The 24,362-nt window shown below is 37.6% G+C and overlaps 1 protein-coding gene across 1 annotated transcript; it reads left to right on the top strand.

Moving 5' to 3' along the window:
* Positions 1-470: 470 nt before the first annotated feature.
* On the top strand, positions 471-19,776 carry LOC127529856 (uncharacterized). Its single transcript, XM_051934905.1, has 4 exons — positions 471-629; positions 12,740-12,803; positions 12,895-13,218; positions 19,631-19,776. Exons 1-4 carry the CDS (start codon positions 471-473, stop codon positions 19,774-19,776), a joined length of 693 nt encoding a protein of 230 aa, XP_051790865.1.
* The last annotated feature ends 4,586 nt before the right edge of the window (positions 19,777-24,362 follow it).

The raw sequence follows: 24,362 nt of genomic DNA on the forward strand, positions 1-24,362 counted from the left end.
TACATGTGTGACTTTACTGCATATGTAACAAAAGGATAAAGTGATATTACACCATGGAGACAATACAATGAAAGATATCATGGGATCATTAAACAGCTGTAAATGTAAGTTTTTTATGGAAAAAATCTTGGAATTTTAGATATTTTATTAATAAAATAGTTTCCATTTTTTGCCATTATTGATTATAACACTTGCAGTAGATGGGGAATTTCTTAACACAGCTTCTTAGGGATATTGTGGGCTCTCACAAATGACTAGGGCAGCATTTCCCAAACTATGGGTCGCGACCCACTGGTGGGTCGCGAGCAAATATTGAGTGGGCCCTGAAACATAAGACTATATTCCGACCGATCGGGCTAACAGCCGGACGTCTTTTGTTTTTGTGACATTCTTTATCGCGTTGTGTTGTGTTCGTTAGCGTACGCCCTTATAATCTTTTTAAAAACAATTATTAACGTTTGAATATAATAATGGAAAAGTGGTTGAAACGGATAGCAAAAACTACGTCGCCGCCGCCGGTTGATTGTGATGAAAAGACAGAAGATGTTCTTATAAATGACAAAAGTGGCACTGAGGCTGACTTCCAAGCTCCCTCAACGAATTCGCATGAATCGAAACGACGGAAAGTTGTAAGAAAATATGACCCTGAATATCTAAAGCTAGGATTCACTTGGAATCATGATACGATTGATCCGCGTCCTCAATGCGTGATTTGCTACGAAATATTAGCGAACGAAAGTATGCGCCCAAGTAAGTTGACGCGTCATATAGAAACGAAGCATTCCCATTTTACGAATAAGCCAGTAGATTTTTTTCAAAGAAAATTGTTGGATATGAAATCTTCAAAAAATATTGTTTCACATTTCATTAATATTAATGAAAATGCTGTATATGCCTCGTACCTCATTAGCTTAAGGATCGCCAGAGCAGGAAAGCCTCATACCATTGGCGAAGATTTAGTGTTACCATCGATTAAAGATGCTGTTGGAGCGATGTTTGGGGAAAAAGAAGTAAAGGAAATCAAGCGCATACCACTGTCCAATAATACTGTTGCACGACGAATCGACGATATGGCTGAATGGGCAGAGGACGAATTAATCCGGAGGGTAGTTTGTAGTAAATATTATACGCTACAACTAGATGAGTCTACTGACGTGCAAGGCCTATCTCAACTACTTGTTTTTGTGCGTTATATATGGCAAAACGACATGCATGAAGATATCTTGTTCTGCAAGCCAATTAGTCGTGGAACGGCCGAGGAAATTTTCAGTGTAATTGATTCCTATATAAAAGAGAAAGGTTTACAGTGGAAGAACTGTTTCGGTATATGCACTGACGGTGCGCGGGCTATGTGCGGGAAAAATAGCAGTGTCGTTACAAGAGTTCTTAAATAAAGCCCCTGTGCTTTGTGGACACACTGTAGCCTTCACAGAGAAGCACTGGTTTCAAAAGTATTACCTACTGATTTCAAAACAGTACTAAATACAGCTGTGAAAATTGTAAATTATATTAAAACAAAACCCTTACAAGCACGTTTATTTCAAAAGCTGTGTGAAGAAATGGGTAGTCTTCATACATCTCTTCTTCTGCATACGGAGGTACGTTGGTTATCCAGGGGGAAAGTACTGACACGATTAGTGGAATTACGCAATGAAGTTACAATTTACTTGGAAGGAAAAACTGAATATATTGAATCTCTACTGGACAAAGAATTCATTCTCAAGCTCACATACTTGGCGGATATTTTTTCGAAATTAAAAGAACTCAATTTGTATTTGCAAGGTTCAAACGAATCAGACATTTTTGCAGTTCACGATAGAATTCGAGCGTTTATGAAAAAGCTTATGTTGTGGAAAAGTTGTATTGAGGATGGCAAGTATGATTGTTTTGAAACTCTTGAAACTTTTATTATAGAAAACCAACTGCAGCCAAAGACGAACATACTGTCTGCAATTTCCACTCATTTATCATTGTTAAAAAATAACTTTGATGCCTATTTCGGGGAAGAGATGAAAAAGCTCGACTCGTTGAATTGGATTTGTAACCCATTTCAAGACCGCCTACCAAGTAGTATGTCAACAAAAGCAAGTGAAGAACTCATTGATTTATCAAAAGATACGTCACTGAAAAATAGTTTCAATCGCAAGCAGTTAACGAAATTCTGGCTCTCAGTTGCTGGGAACTATCCTTGCCTGTTTGATGAAGCTATAAAAGTCCTCCTCCCCTTCAGTACCTCATATCTATGTGAGGCCGGATTTTCGGCTATGATCAGCATTAAAACTAAATACCGAAATAAATTGGACCTATCAAACTCACTGCGATTAAAAGTAACTAAAATTGAAGTTGATGCTAAAGCTGTAATGACAAAAAATAGGAAACAAATACACCCTTCTCATTGAAATAACAGTCCTTGTAAGTATTTAAGTAATAAAAAATTGTAACTTAAAGTTGTTTTTTTTCTTATTTGAAAAGTCCTTCATTCATATTGGTGACGCTTAAATTTCCATAGTGACTGTTTGTGAGCTAAAGTACAATATATGTTGTCTGTGATGATAACAAATTAATGTCAAATGAAAAAAATACTTTAAACAAAATAAACAGCCCGAACAAATAAGACACCATTTCCGCGACTCGCTGCTAGGGAATCTGAGCGTTACCAATATTTTATGCCCCCTTTTTAAGACGGCTAAGAGATGGGTCCCGAATTTGGCAGTTTTTGTTAGGTGGGTCGGAGCCCAGTCAACTTTGGGAACCACTGGACTAGGGTATAATGACTAGAAGAAAGTCGAAACGGCATCCGTTTATAAGTTTTGTCTTTGGTATTCTTACAAATGCCAGATGGTTCGACAATCTACAGAAATAGGGAAAATGAAGAACTTTTAAAGCCAGATCGGATGACTTAGTGTTCAGAATAGATTCCTTAAATGTAATCAGTATGCTGCCTGACTACAATATTTCATAGTCAGCTTGATATGAAAGTTTATTTTAATTTATTTAGATTTACAGTTTCTTATTAATAAAAAAAAAATTTAAAAAGTGCTGGCTCCGAGGCAACAGATCTGCGCCAGCAATCGAAAGGTTGCCGATTATACAATACCGTAAATGACAGAAGTGATTCCGCTCTGTTTGGACCTTCAGCATTGTCCTTATCCTGCAGTTATGACGTTAACCTGCATTCCAGCATGTTCTCCAAATTGCAGGAAGAACTCGGGGGTTGGAGGTAGGGTTGGCATTCACTGTAAAAATAAACTGAACCTGATACACGGCTGCGCTCGAGTCCTACTTTGGGACCCCGAGGTGGTTCGTCGTGTGGTGTGTACAGCAACTTACTGTACCAGTGCCTGGTCCTAACCGCTTATCTGAAAAACATTTTTGAAATCGAAAGAACGACTGGCGCATTCTGTTTTGTAAAATCTCAGCCGTAACTGGACGATTCGGGAATAGTCTATAAAATTAGATTTGACACAAATGTAGTGCGTTGCGACCTTTATACAAGTGAAACGCATTGAAGGTTTGCACTGGGGTGTCGTTAGGAATAACCGAACCGAGATCAGGGTCTAACTCCCCTTTGTGACTCTGATTAAAAAAATCATTTTCAAAGATTGTCTATCCAAGAAATAAAATTGAAGAGCGGGGTTGAGTCCCTCTTATGGTTTCGCGATCCTCTATCGACCACACAAAATAATCCGGGGCTGAATCAAATAGGATAAACAAAAACATTACAGGCTTACCAATATTCCTGAACATTCTCGAAAAATTGTCAGGGGCTGGGAGCAAAAGATCACGACGCCAATGAGTCTGAAACTCAATACGTCACTTTATTTTTCATTCCAGATTCTGTTTGAGTGCTTCTGTGGTTTTATTTTATTTATTAATTTAATTTATTTATTTACTTACTGATTAATTGATTGTAAAGACATTTGCTTTGAATACAAGCATCATTAAGATTGTACCAGGCATGCGCATGGATGTGAGCGGGATACAATGTTTTTGAAAATTTATGTATTGTGATAACTTTGTGGTAAGATAACGGTACAACGTGCATCCCACAACAGGTGCAGCAACGCCATTAGCCTCTCCTTGAAAGCCACCTTTCAAACGATTGAGGGCCGGTTTCTCGATAGCAAATAATGAGTTTTACTCTGTTACCCTAACGAAAAAAACTGAAGTCTACCTTGTAGATTCAAATCTAAACGGAAAAAAGATAACACTTGCAGCACACGTGTGCAAATAAATTATGGTAAGGAAGAACTTGGCCGTAGCAGGGAGCAGAATTTCAAAAAAAGTACAAAGTACATAAATTAAATACGTAAATTAAATCGGCTACACACTGCAGAAAAAAATGTCTGGCCGCCGTGAAACTGGTGTTACTGATTTTACTTTTGTAGCAATCAGTCAGCCAGTCATTTTCTAACCGGCTTTGTCCTGAATAGGGTTGTATGGGTCTGCTGGATCCAAGCTTAGGGCACGAGACAAGGAACAAACTCTGGATGAGGCGACAGTCCATGCAGTGCAAACTCACACTGTGGGAGGAAACCGGAGCAAACCCACGGAGACACAGGGAGAACATGCAAGCGCGGGACGCGAGTCTGGTGTCTTTATTGCAGTGTAGCAGCACTGCACTGCGCCACCGTACCGCCCTGTAAACAAGCAGTTCAAAATGGGGCGAAAGGAGCGAGGACAGAAAACGTTAACGTTTCCCAGAATGCATAGCAGGTATTCCGCCTTATCCAGGAAACATGTAACATCTACTAATATTTTGCTCTACTGTTGTGACTTTGTCAGTCGCTAAAATCAAGTTGTTTGCTCCTTGCGATTCAGAAAAAACTGAGTCAGGTTTGCTAAATTAAGATGGTAATCGCGACTGGCAAGAGCTAAAGATATTTGTGCCAAAGTGAAATAAAAATGAAAAAGTAATTGAGTGATCAAAACCAGCGTGGGAATACACGTTTTGAAACAAATCGCGCTGGTATTGAGCAAACTATTCTGACATATGCCGTCTAGAAAAATCCAAATATGAAATATTAACAGCCTTTAAAAAATAGAGCCATTTTGGAAAGGCAAATGTAAATTTAAAAGTGCATTATTAAAACTGAATAAAATGCTAATGTAGCTTTCCTATATACACCTTTTACTAAAAAAAATATTTTAATGTTGCAGTTTTTCAAAAGTTCATGATTCATTTGTATTCAGGTCTGCAGTTTTGCATGGGACGGTTGGTTTCATTACTGCTTTATCTCCTTTTCCCACTTTAACACAAGTGACATGCCATATGAGTTAGACTGGCCAGCTGTGGCACTGCTATTGACAGAGAGAGTTGAATAATCAAGTTAATCTCAATTAGAAGTTATTATTTGAGATTAGCATTATATTGCAACAATGCTGTTATATTTATATTTTGAATCAACAAGAACATTGCAGGAATTTGAGTGGTAACATATGAACTTGATGCTCAGTCATATCTTCAGACATTAATGAATCTCAAAATCATCCAGGGACACCCTGAGTTCCTCCTGGCCTAAAAGGTTTAGACCTATGGACAGGTTTAATAATGTTCTGAAATAAGCTGCTGTTACAGTTGATGCCTACATTTTTATCAGCTCAAACTATACACTTACCAACTCATCTATTACAGGCAGCTTCACTGATGACAGTTTGTGCCTGCATTTATTTGCACCACCTCAGCTATGCAAACCAAATGAAAGTGAGGAAATGACTGGGGATTTAGAATTGTATTTATTTATACCAAAAAAAAAAAAAAACAGTAGACGTTAATCAAAGAACACAACACGCTGCATATCAGATGGTCAGAAGTACCATTTGCTGAGCAATCATAGCACAGAAACAAAAAGACATCTGTTAGACAACGTTAGTTGGTAAACATAATGGTCGTTCAAATTCAGTTGGTTTGAAAATATGATACCCGGTTGGTGTACAGCACAAAACGTGATGGTGCCTTTTGTATCTGCTGTGCACTCTTTACAAGTGAAAATGACAGGATGCCTCACGAGGATATTAATCAGTTCTCTGTTTGTTTAAGTTGCATAACATGGGGGTATTTTTCGTACGCGGATTACTCGTTTAGCCGGATGTAATTGTTGACGATTTGGCCTGATCCTGGATCTGTCGGTTTTTCGAAACTCTTGCTGGATGTGCTGTCATAGCAACACATCCATCCATCCATCCATTTTCCAACCCGCTGAATCCGAACACAGGGTCACGGGGGTCTGCTGGAGCCAATCCCAGCCAGCACAGGGCACAAGGCAAGAACCAATCCCGGGCAGGGTGCCAACCCACCGCAGGACACACACAAACACACCAGGCACACACTAGGGCCAATTTAGAATCGCCAATCCACATAACCTGCATGTCTTTGGACTGTGGGAGGAAACCGAAGCGCCCGGAGGAAACCCACGGAGACACGGGGAGAACATGCAAACTCCACGCAGGGAGGACCCGGGAAGCGAACCCGGGTCCCCAGGTCTCCCTAGCAACACATCCGAATCCTGAAAACCTGCTCGGAGCAGGTTTGTTCAATGTAAACAAGGATTAGCTCACACACTTAATCAGTGTCCGTACGTGGAATTCATTCAGTAATGACTTCACTGTTCATGAATGAGCAACCAATTGATATTGGTGCGCAAATTATAAGAAGAGAATTTCATGTGGGTTTTGCGCAATCGGCAAGATCTTTTATTGCTCTCGGAGGAAATTCTTTTTGAAAGATACCGCTATAGCTGAGGGGGGAATATTGTACCTCAAAAAATTATTAATTAAGTCAAACTCTGCGAAGTCGGGCTCTCACAACCACACAAACAGTAGGCATTGCTTTGAGTTTTTTTGCATGCGACACTTTTTTTATATACTGTAGGCGATGCAGAAAATCTGTCTAAAAGTGCAGTTTGTCAGGCAATTCGTAAAGTCTGTTTGGCTCTGAAATATTTCCTTCAGGTTTTCATTGTGTTTCCTGGACACCTGCGTGTGCAGACAATAAAAGAGGCGTTTCATGCCATTGCAGGTAGGTAACACACAGGTAAAAACACCCACAGTACCATAAAGAATCTCAATCAGCCTAACATTCTCATTACCCAGGATTTCCAAATGTGATTGGGGCACTGGATTGTACGCAGATCCGAATAATCAGACACAGTGTCTTCATCAAGTATTTGACCTTTGCCAATATCTCGTTGGTCAGACACAGGTTCTAGGGATATGACATTCCCTGCAACCGACCCAACAAAAAAAAAAAAAAGGGCTATATGGAACATACCTATGGCACACATCGATGACAAATATATGCAATGACCATCCTTTACCTGAAATGAAGTGACCACTGCATCCAGCCACTGGTTCTGAGGAGGAGCTTCCCCCTGGAATGCCCTCAGAAACAGGGCGATGGGCATTTTGCTGGAGAGCCAACTCTTCTGTAGGGGTTAGGTCTGGACCGCGTGGACCTCCACCTGTTTTTTGCTTGTCTGCGTTATTAGCTTTAGAATTAATGTTTTTTATATTATATTTTATTCTTTATGTCAACAATTCTTTAAATAGTTATATACCAATATTTACCAGTTTGAAGTATATTCTTGTACTTCACTTTAATCTGTTCCCTTCTCCTTGTGCTGACGTTTGATCTGGAATTATGACATATTAAAATATGCATTTACATGCATATTTAATATATTAAATGTGAATTTCCCCTTGGGATTAATAAAGTATCTAATTACTCTGACACATATGAAATGAAACGCTGCATTCAGTAAGTACAATGCACACTACTTAGCGTTTAATTTGTCTGCCACTTTTTTCCAGCCATCTTTTCTGGTTTGGGCTGCTTTTGCAGTGTTACCCCTTGTGCATATTAAATCTTTAAATTCTTCATGTCCTTCGAATAAAAGGTCTTCCTCCGCTTGTGTGAAAAAAAATGCGCCTGTTCTTTCGTCATTTTATTACAGCCAATCAAAGACTTGCTGATCATGTTTTCTAGACTCAATATAAATGGGCTTTTCAATCAGCGCGGGCGCGCGAATTCATCTCGGATGATTAGATCCAGCTCGACTAATCTACTACACGGCTGCGTTTGAAAAACCGACTTATCCCGGATGAGTTTTACCGGCATTAACTCGTCCAAGATAAGGCATCTGATCTCGGATGATTTAAGCGACGTACGGAAAATACCCCCCATGTCGGAAGTTAGAGGCGAGGATGACCACAAAAGATGTCATCAAGCTGCACTGAAAACAGCCAAGAATGAAAAGCCAGACAGATTGGTCTCAGACATATTTGATGTCCACTGCTCATTTTCTGTCCAATAAAGTAGACATTTACTAAAGTCAGTAGTGGGGGCTATTCTCTACTATGGTCACCTATGTAGTGGTTTAGAAACAACAGATAATCTGTGAACTCAGGGAAACATCCATCTTTAATGAGACTACCGTCCAACCATGGGGAAATATTGAAAGACATGGAACAAAGCTGACTTATCTTTTTTTTTTTTTTTTTTTTTGCTGATGCTCCTGCTTTAGTATAATTTTTGGTATTATCAAATATCAAGTTCTATTTTACAGTTATGTGATAGTGCTTATTTATTTAGTTCACTGAATATACAAAATAAACCCCCGTTTCAATGATTTGGCGTAACACAGCGAGTTGTTTACTAATTAAGAAAAAGTGTCCGGAAACCTGCTGCCCTCCAGGAACTTTGTTTGAAACCTCCAGCATAGACAAAGTTCAGGTGTGGGATTTAAACCAAAAATGCTACATTCGTATAAAGTACCGATGCTAACGCACTCTCGGCACAAATAACGGAAAAACAGCATCATAGAGCGTTTGAATCGGTTTCTGGCTGAATCCCCGCAGAGTGACTGAATATAACCAAAATAAATGTCCCCGTTTCAATATCTATCTTGTATGTCTATTTTAACCTTTTCACAAGAAAACCTACGGCCAGTGAAATATAACACTCATATAGCGGAAAACGACGGGTAAAAAAAAAAAAAAAAACATCCATCCCATCTTGGACGCTCCGGCTACACCCCTGGGAGAAACCAAAAAGAGAAAACAACCCAGAGGCAACTGTACGTGGAATGCGCACTAACAAGTGAACGTGCCCCGAGATACCTTAACGTATGAAACAGTGGTATCGAGATTCGGGCGACGCCAATGACACTTCAGCAGTGGGTAAAAGTTACAGACTAGTCATTATAAATATTGTAGAGCTATCCGACTTGGAACTTATGTAAATCTTGGGCAATCCTGGACAACGCTTGTGATTTGCACATTCAGGGCAATAAATCCATTCGTCCTTTCTCTAACCCTGCCTAACAGGGTCGTGAGGAAGCATCGGGCGCAAGGCACCAGCATTTCCTGGACAGGGCGCCAACCAATCGCAACGAAGAAGATCTTTTTCTGCAAGTACTGACTCCAGATGCGTTTATGAAAGATTTAATTTCAATACAGGAGTTGTCAACCAGACTAATCATACTGTATTTTAAAACTCACTAATTGCGTACAGTAAAATTCAGTGAATAATTTCGCTAAAGTAAACGTTTTAGAGTTGATCCATATTGAATTCTGTTTCACTGTGTTTGAAGGGCCATGCTATATGGCAGTGGTTCTCAAAATCGGTCCTGAAGACCCACTGTGGCTGCAGGTTTTTATTCCAGCCAAATTCACAATTAGTGATAATAATTGATCTCATTTATGTTGATGGTGTCCCCCCCCCCCCCCCCCCCCCCTTCTGCCTTTAGAAAAGCACAGCAGTAGGATTTATACATTTATAAGACATTTAGAGATATTTCTACTTTTGCTTTAAAGGCTTAACTCTCCATTGTTGTTGTCCTATCGTTTTGTTATTTTTTTCCCCCAGTTTTCACCCTTCATTTGTATCCTAATAATGAGAATTAAACCAACAGAACTGAAAGCGGCAGGTAAACGACACTGAATGATGAAAGGCTGCAATAACTAACATCAGACCCACTGATTAGTAGATAATAAGTTACAGAACACCGAAAAGCAGAATGAAAATCAGGCTGAAAATTGTTTTAAAAAAATGTCGCCTTAAGTGCTTACTACATTTTAATAATCAATATTATTTAAATAATAAATTTGAAAAAATCCCAAATTTAGTTTTGTTATCTCTCCATTGACTCCAAAACACAGCAAAATAGCCCACTTAATTGGGCTAGGAATCCAATTAAAAACAGAAATCGGTTGGAACAAGGACTGAGTTTGGGAAGCACCGTTATATGGTATTGTAAAAAGCTGAAGGAGTTTGTTACCTGCTCAAAACAAGCAATATAGGTTAGGTTAGGTTTAGGTTAGGTTTCTTTATTTAGTCATGTTTACACAGGAAAACATGAAATTTGCCTTCTCAGTTGCATCTAATAACAAGTAACAGACAGAATGAAATAAAACATACAAATAGAAATAAGAAAGGTTAAGGTAAGGCAGTTAGATAAAACATATCTATACCAAAAAAAAAAAAAAAAAAAAGGTAACAGGATATATATCAAAACCTTAAACATTATCTCCGATATTTCTTATTGAAAAGTCGTATGGCACTAGGAAGAAAGGAGTTTCTGGAGCGATTTGTGTGGGTTTTCAAAGCAACTATCCTTCCTGATTTACTGAAGTTTAGTTCTACATGTAATGGATGTCTGTCATCAGTTGAGATGATTTCCAATATAATTGGAATATAATTGAGTGAAAAAAAAATCCATATTATTTATATATACAAACATCAATCAACATAGTGACAATACTAAATACAAGTGATTAAAATATACGTATGTGGAAAATTAAAGAAATTAAGTAAATGTCACCGTTTCCCAGAACACAATCTAACATTAACGTAACCATAAAGGATTAGAATACAATATCACAGGCAATAAAATATCAAATAATGAGCTCAAAACAATATTTAAAATGAGAAAAAAACAGTATAATACCAATATAATAAAGCAACATAAGACAAACTAAAAAGAAGAAAAAAAAAAATTAAATGCATTCATGCTCTCCCTCTAAGGTATCATCCATCAAAGGTTGTATCTTAACCAGATTACCAGGCAGCAAGCGCTGCTGCTCCTTCTTTTCTGTAGCAGTTTAGATCCTCTTGGTTTATTACCGCCATCTGCTGTACGGAGTGAGAATTCCTCATTCCATTTAATATGCTAAATTCTTTTTCTCCACTCTAGTTACCTGTATTTCAAAGGAATTTTATTAATTCCTTGTAATCGTGGTTGTCTTTTTCCTTTAATGCCGAGTGTGAATCTGAACATTATCCAAGGCGGCTTTACTTCTTCTGTCCTTTCCAGTGCTAAAATTAACGCCCGAAGTTCCATCGTGTAGGTTATTAAATCATTTGAAAGCCCCCCCCCCCCCCTTTTTTCATTATCCTTCTCCAAAATAACATAGAAACCTGCTCCCGTACTCACTGATGTTTTCATCCATCTGTAAGTATTTGAGCATATCTTGCCCACCTATCCTGCCCACTCCCCCAATATGTTAATATTCATTTCTCCCTTCTGTTCCAATAGGGTATCATCCATAGCAGGATCTCTTAGGAGCCAAGGAGGAACCATTGCTTGAATAAAAGGAGATATGTTATCAGACTTTTAGTTAATAATTTTAGAGAATCAGCTAATTAGCCGAACCTTTTTTGAGAATCATACTCTCAACTATAATTTAATATTTTTCTACTCAAAAGAAATTTTCTCTGGCACTTCAGTCTTGCCCATAGGTTTAGGTCTAATTGGATTCTTCTCATTTCAAGAGGCAGCTCCCCTGCCTCCACTTGTAAAGCTGTAACTGGAGTCGTTGGAAATGCTCCCAAACACGGCCATAAAGCCTGAGTTTGTAGGCCTATCACATCGCATCTGTACAGCAGGTTCTTCGCTAACTCGGTCTCTTTTCCTACTGCTCTCTTATACTACTCCTTAGTTGTGACTAGTTCGTTTCTCATAAATCTAATGAGGCACAGCCTGATACACAAGTATTCATTAAACTCATTTAGTGCGATACATGAAATAAACGAAAAAAAGGAGACATGAACGGCAAAAGTAGGTTGACCCGTTTGAATGAGTGCAATTATGTAAATGCCTTAAATCACTTACTCTGAAATTGAATGTGTTAGAAAATAGGTTAAATTAATGAATGTGAAATTAAAGTAATTCTTATGTATATATTGAACAATGGCGTCTTATAGCTTTCAAAGGGTGTCTGCTGAGCAGCAATCGCATGCTCTTCAAATATTTACAGTTTTTAGCCTTAGGTGTCTCCATGTGACTGTATGACCGTTCTACAATTTGCAGTGTATATTTTAAGGAACATTCGTATAGTCGATACAAAGCTAGGCAGTTTGTTTTACATTATTACCTGCTGAGAGTCATTTGTTTATTTATCTATTTGATATACAGAGACCGGAATTTTGCTCCGGGATTATCTCCGGCTCCCCTCGAATTTAAATGGGAAGTGGCATATAAGAAAGTCTGAAGGAGAAGTTCAGAAAATGGATGGACTGATTGAAATGTCTATTTGTGTATGTTTGTTTTTGTTTGTAATCGGAGATTACAGTTTCGCTATGTCTGTCACATAATTTTTAAGAAACGTTTTATGCTGCCTTACAATGTCCAGTTGTTGCATTTATTGAGCCAAAGCACAAGTAAGAAATCTTATGTCTCTTTTTATTGAATTGTATTGCCTGGTTACAGTTAGTGTTTTAACGTGTTCCTTTTATTTACAGAAAATTATGAAAATGCTTTACATGTTGTTTTTTCTTTGGCATCTTGCGCAAAGTTCTCAGCATGGTAAGATTTTGATTGATTTTTCACATACTGTAAGTCAAAATGTTCGCGCTCTTTTTACTTATCCTATAAAACGAATTTTAATTTTTGCAAGGTGGCTTGACAGTTTTATGCCAGCCAAACGTCCAAAAGACAGAAGTGAACAGAACTGTTCGTCTTTGCTGTCATATGAAGAAGGAAAGTAGTTCCGAAGTAACTTGGATTCGATGGGTGAAAGATGACATCTTACTTATAAATGAGTGGATTATTCATGAAGAAAAGAATCCAGAGCACACTTTGCGCTTTAGACAAAGTGCAGAAAATGACAAATTTTGCCTAGAGATTGCAAATGTTCAAAAATCAGATTCTGGGATATACGTTTGTACAGTCTTCAGTGACTGGCATCAAGAAACTGGAGCAATCAACCTCAAAGTAACAGGTACAGTATCATCTAAAGGCATATATTCCTCTGTTTTATTTTTATTACGAGGGGCGGTCAAAAAGTTTCCGCAGTTTTTCTTAACTCTATTTGTTAAGAATTTCAAAAGTAAATGACATCACTTTTCTACACAGTCACCTTCATTTGTGATGCAATTTTCTCAGAGTCGTACCAACCTTTTAATGCCCAATTACTATTATGAAAATATAAAAGTGGGGAAACTTTTTGAACTTCCCTCGTATTATTTTTTACCTCCTCTAAACGACTGAAAGGGTATTTGAAAGTTCATCTTAATAAGAAAGAAAGAATGATAGCAATGAAAACAAGACAGGAACCATTAAACACTTAATTGTAAGAACTCTTTCATTAACACATACAGTACAAACCTGAAGAGCTTCTTAAGCTAGGAATGTCACTTGATTATCCTCTACAAAAGTCTTTATTTTTTCAAGGCTACATTAAAACATTCTCAATCCATACTCTGCCTTAGTGTAACAGTAGGGCTGGAGCAAACCCTATCAGCATCAGGAACAAAACAAGAATTAAACCTGGACAGGGCCCTATAGTCAATCACACGCATACTTGTATACATTCTTTTTCTCATCGAGTTATTGAGGAGCCATTCTACCAAAGGAGCAAAATTAGTCATTATTTAACAGCATAGGGTAAGAAAATAATGGAGAGTTTATTTCTTAAAGTCTAATCTCACTTGAAATTACTCCAAAAACGGTTGTGAAGAATTTGTAATTAATGTAAATCTATGGATAGATAACTGCACATCTTTTCCCAAAAAGATCTTAATTTAGAAGATGACCTAGACAAGAGCTACATGACATTGTTCACAGTTAGGATCCAGATCTCTGGTATATTTAAAATCATTTTTATCTGGAAAGGTTTTTTTTCCAATGTACAAGTTTAAGATGTATCATATATATATATGAAGTATAAATAACATGATTATCACATGTAAGAGTTACACAGGAATTCTATATCTGTGACAATTATGACATACATATTCTGTAATCCAGTGTTTCTTAAATAGTTTGGGACATTTTTGTAATGGGTCACCACATGATAGAGTAGTACAGTTAAAGTTTATCCAGTTCTGTGGTGGGTGATATACCACACACTAGACAGTTACAAATTAAGGTGTAAAAATTGATCTTCAGAAAAATGATATAGGAGATTAATTTTTATTTCTGAAAGGAACCATCAACAGGAAGGTCCCAGAAAGAACTTCTAAATTTTACCTCCATAACAAGTTCCGCAAGTAGCCTATAAACAAGGCTGTTGAAACATCATAGAGAGCTTTAATTTCTACTGAATGATAATATATTAAACATTCCCTAGAACAGTGCTATCACCCTTATTGAAACAATTGAGGCCACAGAGCTTGAAATGTGGAAAGTAAAATGATGGATGCAGCAAAAGGATGTGATGATTTTCCTGGTGTTGTGAGGTTTGAGCCAATAAAATGGTGTGTGTGTATATATACATGTATATATATATAATGAAATTGCTTTTTTGTATGCAATAATGGGGTGTGTGTGTGTGTGTGTGTGTCTATATATGTACAGTGGAACCTCGGGTCACGAATGTTTCGGAACACATACAAATTGGGTTACGACCAGAAAGTTAGCCAAACTTTTGCATCTGTTCACGACCACACACTCGGGTGACGAACAAGCCAGTTTCCCTTCCGGTTCATACGCGCCGATGATTTCCGCACGTGTTCAGTCTCTTCCTGTGCATTCGCTGTGAACTCTTTGTGCTCTATTTCGTTTCCCTTCCGGTTAGTACTTGCCGGTGATTTCCACACGTGTTCAGCCTCTCCCTGTACCTGTACAGTACATTGTTCTCAGTCAGACATGCATCGCGCAGAGGGACTTTACCTCAAAACTGTAATCTCCTCTCCACCCAGTTCCTCCTCACTTCCTTCATGCCAGAACTCCATGCAGACTCATGCAAGGTTAGTTTTCTTGGTTGTTTATGGTTAGTTTTTGTATAAATTTCGGATTTGTTCAAATGTTCCTTTTTTTTTCCCTGTGCTTATAACTAATTAAAATAAAGTGTTTACAGTGATCGGTTCGTAAGGCTATTAGCGTGAACTCCTGCAATGTTAGTTTTCTCTGTTCAAGGTTTTCTCAGTGTTATTCAATGTTTTTACATTTAGTTTACTATTACACTGTGCATTCTATGGTATAATTGACTATTTTTGTGCTTAAAAATCTTTAAAAAAAATTTTACATTCAGCTCGTATGGTCCGGAACGGATTAATTGTATTTGCATACAATTCTATTGGGGGAAATTGCTTCAGGTCACAACCAAATCGGATTGCGACCAGAGTTTTGGAACGAATTACGGTCATGACCCGAGGTTCCACTGTATAATGACATTGCATTTTTGTATGCTAAATGCAGTTTCAGTGGCCATGGACAACTAGTCTGAGCCACATCACATGTTCTCCATTACAGTACACATTCAATCTTACTCTTAACTTAGGTGCAAAGTGTTTTTATTAATTTCCGTTTACTGGTTGTTTAAAAAATATGTTTGTTGGACTATTGAAAACTTCATGAGAAGATATTAAAAGATTTAGACAGGCTCTACAAAACTCTCTTCAAAATAATAATTAGTTCTGGGTTGTGTGGTTTCAGACACATTGCTTGACAAAGAATCGTTTAATTCAGGGAAGATTTTTTTTTTTATGAATTTTTGGTTATATGAGCTTTTAAAAGGATAACAATAAATTAACAAAACAAAAATCTTAAAGTACAGTATGCTACCTAGCTGGATGCTAACAACTTGGGAAAACCTGAGCTTAGCCTGTGTTTTTATTGGCAGTAGGAGTACTAGATATGTTATCATTGTTATTTATGGATCTAAATAAATGACATTTTTTCTGGAAGTTTCTTGTGAATAGGTTTTTTGAGAACCAAAAACAGTTCCCCTGTGGCATCATGAAGAACCACTCTGTGACCTTTTATTTGTAAGAGTGAAGCACTCCATATTCAGCACAGTGTCAACTGGGAGCATTTCAGACTGAACTGTTTGCCTAATTACTCATCAAGATTTGTCTTATGATCCATATATAATATGAACAGTACATAAGAGTCATTTAAGCATAAAAACTATAATATGCTGAACAATTTGCAGACTCATTTAGTGGAATGCTATGTTAATCAAGGAATTAATTTGAAAATATTATTTAAAATGTTTTATTTAAGATGAGGTTTAAAAAAATGCATCAATTCTTATTATATAATTATTATGATTATATTTTGACTATTTTATTCTTTATCTAACCCCATGAGTCAACTAAGTATAAGAGACCATTTCACCTAGCCATTCAGAAATCATTACATCCTGGTACCGCATTGGATATATGAGTAAAGAACATATTTCTCTCAGCTTTACTAAAGCTTACACTAAGCATTTACAGTTATATACTTCAAGAATCTGTTCCATTTTTGAATGATAAGTAATGGTTGCTTTCTGCTTTTCTCCTTTAGTAATATTTAAGAGATATGCTCTAATGGAAACCAAGACTTTTTTTATTATTATTACCGCCATTGTGAAGAGGGGGGCTGAATACACCTCAAGCAGACGCAGTTGCTCCTCCGAAACCCCATCTTAAACGGTGATACAATGGGAAACCAATACAGTTTGTTTTTTTTACCTCCTCTTTGCTTGATCAGCTGCTGGATTGCTGCTGCTGCCATGTCGCATGATCTGCATCTTGTGTGGCACTTCGAACGTTTAAAAGCCTGTACAGCAGCTGTCCTTTTGTCTCACTGCCTTGTCTCTCTTCTCCCCCAGACATCCACAAACACTATTTGATCTCTTTTCACTGTTCCGTTATTTCACCGAGTAATATTTTCTGTTTTTTTGCGCTAATGCGATCTTTACTATCATTTTTTGAGACTTTCGAATTTTCCTACTTCCATTATCTCTAACCTGTTCTGCATGTGTATAGCGCCAACGTTTTTGAATTCTTTACGACATTCTACTTTGTCATCTACTCTTTGTCTTTTATTTCCGGCCCCAGGTGTGGTTAAATCTTTTGGCACAAAGTCTTGTCTCGCGGGATGTGAAAGTGTCTTTCTGAGAAGATCAAATCTTGTCTCCCTGTTTTTTTTTTTATATATATAACAGAGATATTTGGCCACTCAGGGCAGTCTTAACACATGGGCACACTGGGCATTTGACCAGGGGACCCACGAGCATAGGGGCCCTATGCTGTATGGTTTACCATTTGAGTATCATTTATATGTTGAAATGTTTGTGTTTATCAAGGCTCATGTTATATTGTTCAAATGTTTGTGTTGATTAATCTTTGCTGTACAGCATGCTTTTTAATGTTCAAACACTGATTCTGTTGGAAGTACCAATACAATAATATATATGTTTCATTTTATTGACCATTTACATTTTTTTATTCCTGTGAGTGGTTGAGTAGGTAGGGGCCCCAGTGCACTGCTTTGCCCAGGGGCCTATAAAGCTGTTAAGATGGCCCTGTGGCCAATGTTATTTGGCCACCAATGGCTCCACAGTCATTAATATCTAATAAATAAGTATTAGATAATACCAATCATGTTCTCAGGTCTCAGCATAACATTGATTTAGGTCTTCAGATTAACAATTTTATGAACTGCTGCTGTACACTCTCTTAAAAATAAAGGTTCCATAGTGGTTCTTCAGAGCGATGCATAAGTGAATAGCCTACATTTATGGTTTCCAAAAGACCCATTAACATGAAGGTTCCAGAAAGAACATTTATTTATTTAGGTCTGTAACCTGCTCCATACAGTAAATAACCATAAATAGATGGTTACAGATTTGTAAAACACCAGTAACTCATAATTGTATGAATCACACAGGCTAAGTTCAGGTTTTTTCAATCTGTTAGCATCTTACTAGGTAGTCTGCCAAACATGAAAGATTTTGTTTTTCTACATATTAGTAAGTTTATCAAAGCACAAAAAATTAACTTCATTTGCAGATAACTTTTCCTAGAATGAAATGATGACTTGTCAAGAAATAGTTCTACGAGGAACACCACAACCCAGTAAAGAGCCATAAAGTGCCATTAAAGAACTAGCATTTTTAAGAATGTATAATTAAATTCCACTCCTTGCCTGTGTATTGACAGAGAAGTCTTGTTTCCAGTGGTCTTAAGATTGGACAGTGATGAGTACTATGACAGGAGTTTGAAAATACTAACATTCTTCTCAATATGTATTTTAATATGCTGATTAGTATTTTCATATGCTGATTAGTATTTTCATAAGCCAATTCTTTATAACAAAATAGAAAATTAAGTAACCGATTTTAACTTCTTCTTATTGAACCATTAAGGACATCTTTAAAAAAAAAAAAAAAAAAGGAATGTAACTCTGGAAGTTTATTATTATTTTACAGAGGTTTATGCTCAAATATCATAACTTTAAGGTAAGCAAAGGATAATTCATCAGGAGAATTCATTTCATGGCAAAATCTTTCTTCCTGAAATTGTGGACCAGTAATTCTTAAACAAAAACATTGCTTTCATTCTTTTCATCAAAAATCTTCCCATTATTAAGAAAAAAAAGTGTGGGGGAATTAAATTAACGCAAGCCCTTTGGTCTTAAATAATGTGACATGTCAAAACTTATTAGTTAATTCATCAGCACCATAACAACAGAAGATGAAAAACAAAGATGAAAAATGAATCACAGATCAATTGACGAGATGAACAAAGTGACAGTCCAAACTGTCAAGAATTAAAGTAAAATGCAAGCAAACTGCAAATGTTTTAAAAATATTTCAGATCGACAAAATTGTTCCATAATGTCTGGAGATCATGGCAGGGAGATAAACAGACTCTCCGGAGAAATTCAATGTGGAGACTTGGAGAACATGTAAAGCCCACATACAATATGGGCAGGAATCACATTAAACTCCAAGGGTTTTGAATAGGAAGTATTACATACAGCATCTCTGTTTGCAACAAAGTTTTTACATTCATAATAAAATAGCTAAACTATAAATTAGAGAGCTTTACTTCTGTATTAAACAAAAATAGTTTTCTTCATTTGATCTTATGCACGTTAAACTTAATTTGCATAACATATCTGATTACTTTGTAATGTGACACTGTCCGGTGTATTTGCTGTTCCATTTTAAATACTTTTTGAACTTTTAGACTGTATTTATTTTGTGTATCCATGTTAACAATTTTTCATAAAGTAACTAAACATTAACAGTTTTGCTTATTTATATTCACCTTTATAATGTTTGGTCTACTGTTTAATTGTTATGGTGATTTTTTTTTCTTTCCACTAATATCATTCAATTAATTAATTAAAGAGTCCTACCTGAATGCAAATCAAAAATGGTTAAATGTTCATTTTTTAATGTATTTGTTTTACAGAATCTCTTGTGCTACATGACCGTAATGGCTGCAGAGCTCGTGGTAAATCAATCCCCTTTCTTACCTCCCTCTTAGAGTACAATAAATGCAGTTTGTACCAGTATGTGAATTCTTTGCCAAAGTCATCCTTCTTACTACACCATTGATAGTCATTTGTTGAGTTTTTGGTGTTCTGCTTGTATTACATCAGTATTCAGGTTAATTTCACCGCTTTAAGAGATAACTGTCAGTATGGATAATAACAGGATATTGTCCTCCATTATTTTCTAGGTTGTAAACCGAGTCATCAAGTCCTCATTTTATGTTTGTATGCATTTGCTTTGATACACATTAAGTTATTGGGTAAGTTCATGTTATGGATACATCTGTCTTCACCATCATTACCACTGAATATTATAAATTTAGGGTGAATGTTTTAATAAGTAATGTATTTTATTGAGTTCAATTAATTCTAATAAAGTACAACTTTCACTCGTTAGCTCAGCATTCCATAATTAACAATATATGTAAATAAAAAAGCAATAAAATACGTTGCACCTCTTTGTTATTATTCCTTATACATGTTATAATGACTGCGGAGGGCTGGCGCCGGGATTCCTACTCTACATCCAAACCAAATATACTGACTTAAAAGAGGAGAGTTAGGATTCTTCCAGTTGAGCAAAATAAGTCTACGTGCCAATAGTGTAGTAAAGACAATGACAGTTTCTTTGTCCTTCTCCACTTTAAGCCCCTCTGTGAGCCCACCAAACACAGCTGTTAATGGGTTAGGAGGGATTATAACACCAAGGCTGTCTGAAAGGCATTTAAAGATTTTGGTCCAGAATGATGTTAATTTTGTGCACATCCAAAAACATGTGACCCAGTGAAGCTGGAACTTGGTTGCAGCGTTTGCAGGTTGGATCTTGCCCTGGAAACATTTTGGACAACTTTAAATGAGACAGGGTGGCACGGTGGTGCAGTGGTAGTGTTGCTGCCTCACAGTAAGGAGACCCGGGTTCGGTTTCTGGGACCTCCCTTCATGGAGTTTGGATGTTCTCCCAGTGTCTCAGTGGGTTTCCTCCTGGTGCTCCGGTTTCCTCCCACAGTCCAAATACATGCAGGTTAGGTGCACTGGCAATCCTAAATTGTCCCTATTGTGTGTTTGGTGTGTGGGTGTGTGTGTGTGCCCTGCCCAGGATTTCTTCCTGCCTTGCACCCTGTGCTGGATGGGATTGGCTCCAGCAGATCCCCATGACCCTGTGTTAGGATATAGCGGGTTGGAAAATGGCTGACTGACTTAAACGAGACAGATGTGCTCGATATATAATTTTGAGTTGAATAATTGTATGCTTTGCTCATATGGAGCTCGAGTGAATTCTCTGCTTTGCTATGTTCCACTCCTTTTCTGAGATGTTGAGTAAGAGATCCTATACTCTGGGATCTTTGAAAGGGAGGGACTGTTAAATGATTTTATATATTATGGAAATGATCTCTGAGTCCTCGATACTGATCAAAAATTTTTCCGGCATAGAGGGAGGTGAGGACAAATTGGGCAGGTTCTGTTTAACAAAGTTTCTGATTTGAAGGTAGTGAAAGAAATGTGTTGCAGGAAAGTTAAATTTATAATGTAATTATCTGTAGGATGCAAAAAAATTGTCTGTGTACAGATCTCTAAGTGATTCAAACCCAAATGTTTTCAAGGCATACGTTTGAGAGGGTGGAAAAAGGTGGTTCTCGTGCAGAGGTACCACAGATAAATGCTTCTCTATCTTGAAGTAGTTCCTACATTGGTTCCATATTCTGATTGAGCGAAGCACTTTTGGGTTGTTAGTATATTGGCAATAACTTGCATTTATTGGGGCACAAAGCAAGGGATATACTGTAGCTTATTCATAAAGTATCTATCTATCTATCTATTCTTGATATGTGTAATTATGAAGAGCTTCATTATGAAAATTATCATTTCAAGTATAAATGTTAGTATTCTAAGTTTTCAATGAAATTTCATGATATAACTTTAATGAACTCTGGCTGGAGGCTGCTATCTGTGACGATGGTTGTATTTAGTTTGAGAAGTACTTTACTATTAACTAGGGGTTCATGGAAAACATAGATTACTAACAATTTTATGTGCTGCTTTAGTTTTGAGTTTTGGAAAACACTTTGCAGCTGGATGCAGGAATGACAGGTCGTGGAAAGGATACAAATTTGGACACCAACCGGGTCATCCTGTTTAATTGAGCAAAGTCCAACAAAAAGCATACCCCTTTGCCGTTTGCACATGTAGCCTTTGGGTGAAATAATAAAAAAAAAAGTATTTGGCTCTTAGTCACAGAATTTTGGGTTGTTTACTGGAGCTCCGTATGACGGGTCATTCTGATCTCAGAAGACACCTCCTTTCAGAAAGTCAAGCTTCTTATAATGGATGAACTAGAAGGGTCTGGGCTAAGTGCCCTCACTGGGTGGGGACAGGAGGAGAAGAGAATGTTAATAACAACACCCCCTCTCAACAATGAAATTGCACCCTTCTATCCATTAACTGTATGTGTGCAAAAAGGTGTGATGTTTATAGTAGACTGTTTAATTCAGTTCAGAGTGCCAAGGGCAAGAACCTATTCTGGCTGTATGACATACTAATCTTCACAGGGTCTACTCATACAGGGCATATTTAGAATATCCAATTAATCTAACAGCCTAGTCTTTAGAAGGGGTAAAGAGTATCTAAAGAAAAAACTCCACAGACTCATGTGGATTGAATACAAAACTACACACAGACAACAACTGTGGGGTGACATACAAACCCAGGATATTGGGTCAGTGAAGCAGCAGTGCTAACCACTAAATGATCAAAATGAGGAGCATTCAGAAATATAGTTAACCTGTCCTAAGAGCACACAAAAGTAGACAATAATGTTAAAATCTTCATGTTTGTAATGTTAGGTCCAACTGAATCCTGACTAATATCTTTTTTAAAAGTCTAGATTTAAATAAAGTACAATTGACATTTCTTAAGTGCTGTTTATACCAACAGAAGTCTGTATTCTTCTCTTAACTGAATAATTTCTAGTTACACAGATGCTAAATTTTATATTTGCATCATTTTATCTTTAGTTCTCTTTATAATGAGTTTTTCCTTATTTTAATTTAGGAACCCTACTACTCCAACTTTTTTCTGAAGACTTGATTCAGCAAACATGAAATTCTATGGATGGGCTCAGTCAAAAAGCTTATTTACTTGATGTTACTGATAAATCATGAAATCAAATTAATTACACATAACCAGAAACATTTGAAGAAAAGAAAGAAGTGAACTCAAATTCCTGCTATCTCCTATATTGATCAGTAAAATGCCAGAAAAGCCTGGATCCAACAAACAGAGAAAACTAAGCTGAAACAATTCAGTATTTAATATGCTTTGTTCTTCAGTGGGTGTAAGTGGGTGATATTTAAGAATAAGGGGGATGTGCAGGACTGTGGTAACTACAGGGGGATAAAATTGATGAGCCACAGCATGAAGTTATGGGAAAGAGTAGTGAAAGCTAGGTTAAGAAGTGACGTGATGATTAATGAGCAGCAGTATGGTTTCATGCCAAGAAAGAGCACCACAGATGCGATGTTTGCTCTGAGGGTGTTGATGGAGAAGTTTAGAGAAGGCCAGAAGGAGCTGCATTGCGTCTTTGTGGACCTGGAGAAAGCATATGACAGGGTACCTCGAGAGGAGCTGTGGTATTGTATGAGGAAGTCGGGAGTGGCAGAGAAGTACGTAAGAGTTGTACAGGATATGCACGAGGAAAGTGTGACAGTGGTGAGGTCTGCGGTAGGTGCAATGGATGCATTCAAGGTGGAGGTGGGATTACATCAGGGATGGGCTCTGAGCCCATTCTTATTTGCAATGGTGATGGACAGGTTGACAGACCAGATTATACAGGAGTCCCTGTAGACTATGATGTTTACTGATGACATTGTGATCTGTAGTGAGAGTAGGGAGCAGGTTGAGGAGACCCTGGAGAGGTGGAGATATGCTCTAGAGAGGGGAGGAATCAAGGTCAGTAGGAACAAGACAGAATACATGTGTGTAAATGAGAGGCATCAACAGTACAGAGTAATGGGGACTGTGGAAGAGAAGTGAAAAAGAGAGTGCAGGCAGGGTGGAATGGGTGGAGAAGAGTGTCAGGAGTGATTTGTGACAGACGGGTATCAGCAAGAGTGAAAGGGAAGGTCTGCAGGATGGTAGTGAGACCAGCTATGTTTTATGGGCTGGAGATGGTGGCACTGACCAGAAAGCAGGAATCAGAGCTGGAGGTGGCAGAGTTAAAGATGCTAAGACTTGCATTGGGTGTGACAAGGATGTATAGGATTAGAAATGAGGACATTAGAGGGTCAACTCAGGTTGGACGGTTGGGAGACAAAGTCAGAGAGGCGAGATTGTGTTGGTTTGGACATGTGTAGAGGAGAGATGATGGGTATATTGAAAGAAGGATGTTAAGGATAAAGCTGCTAGGGAAAAGGAAAAGGGGAAGGCCTAAGAGACGGTTTATGGATGGAGAGGACATGCTGGTGATGGGTGTAACAGAACAAGATGCAGAGGACAGAAAGATATGGAAGATGATGATCCGCTGTGGTAACCCCTAATGGGAGCAGCCGAAAGAAGAAGACGTTCTTCAGTGGGTGTAATAAATTAAGCTGTAAGAGAGAGCCAGAAGATGACGCTAGGGACTTTTTACTCCCCCAGCACGGTAAATGGCAGTGG

This window comes from Erpetoichthys calabaricus, chromosome 12 (genome assembly GCF_900747795.2).
Source record: "Erpetoichthys calabaricus chromosome 12, fErpCal1.3, whole genome shotgun sequence".
In the NCBI taxonomy this organism is placed as follows: Eukaryota; Metazoa; Chordata; class Cladistia; order Polypteriformes; family Polypteridae; genus Erpetoichthys; species Erpetoichthys calabaricus.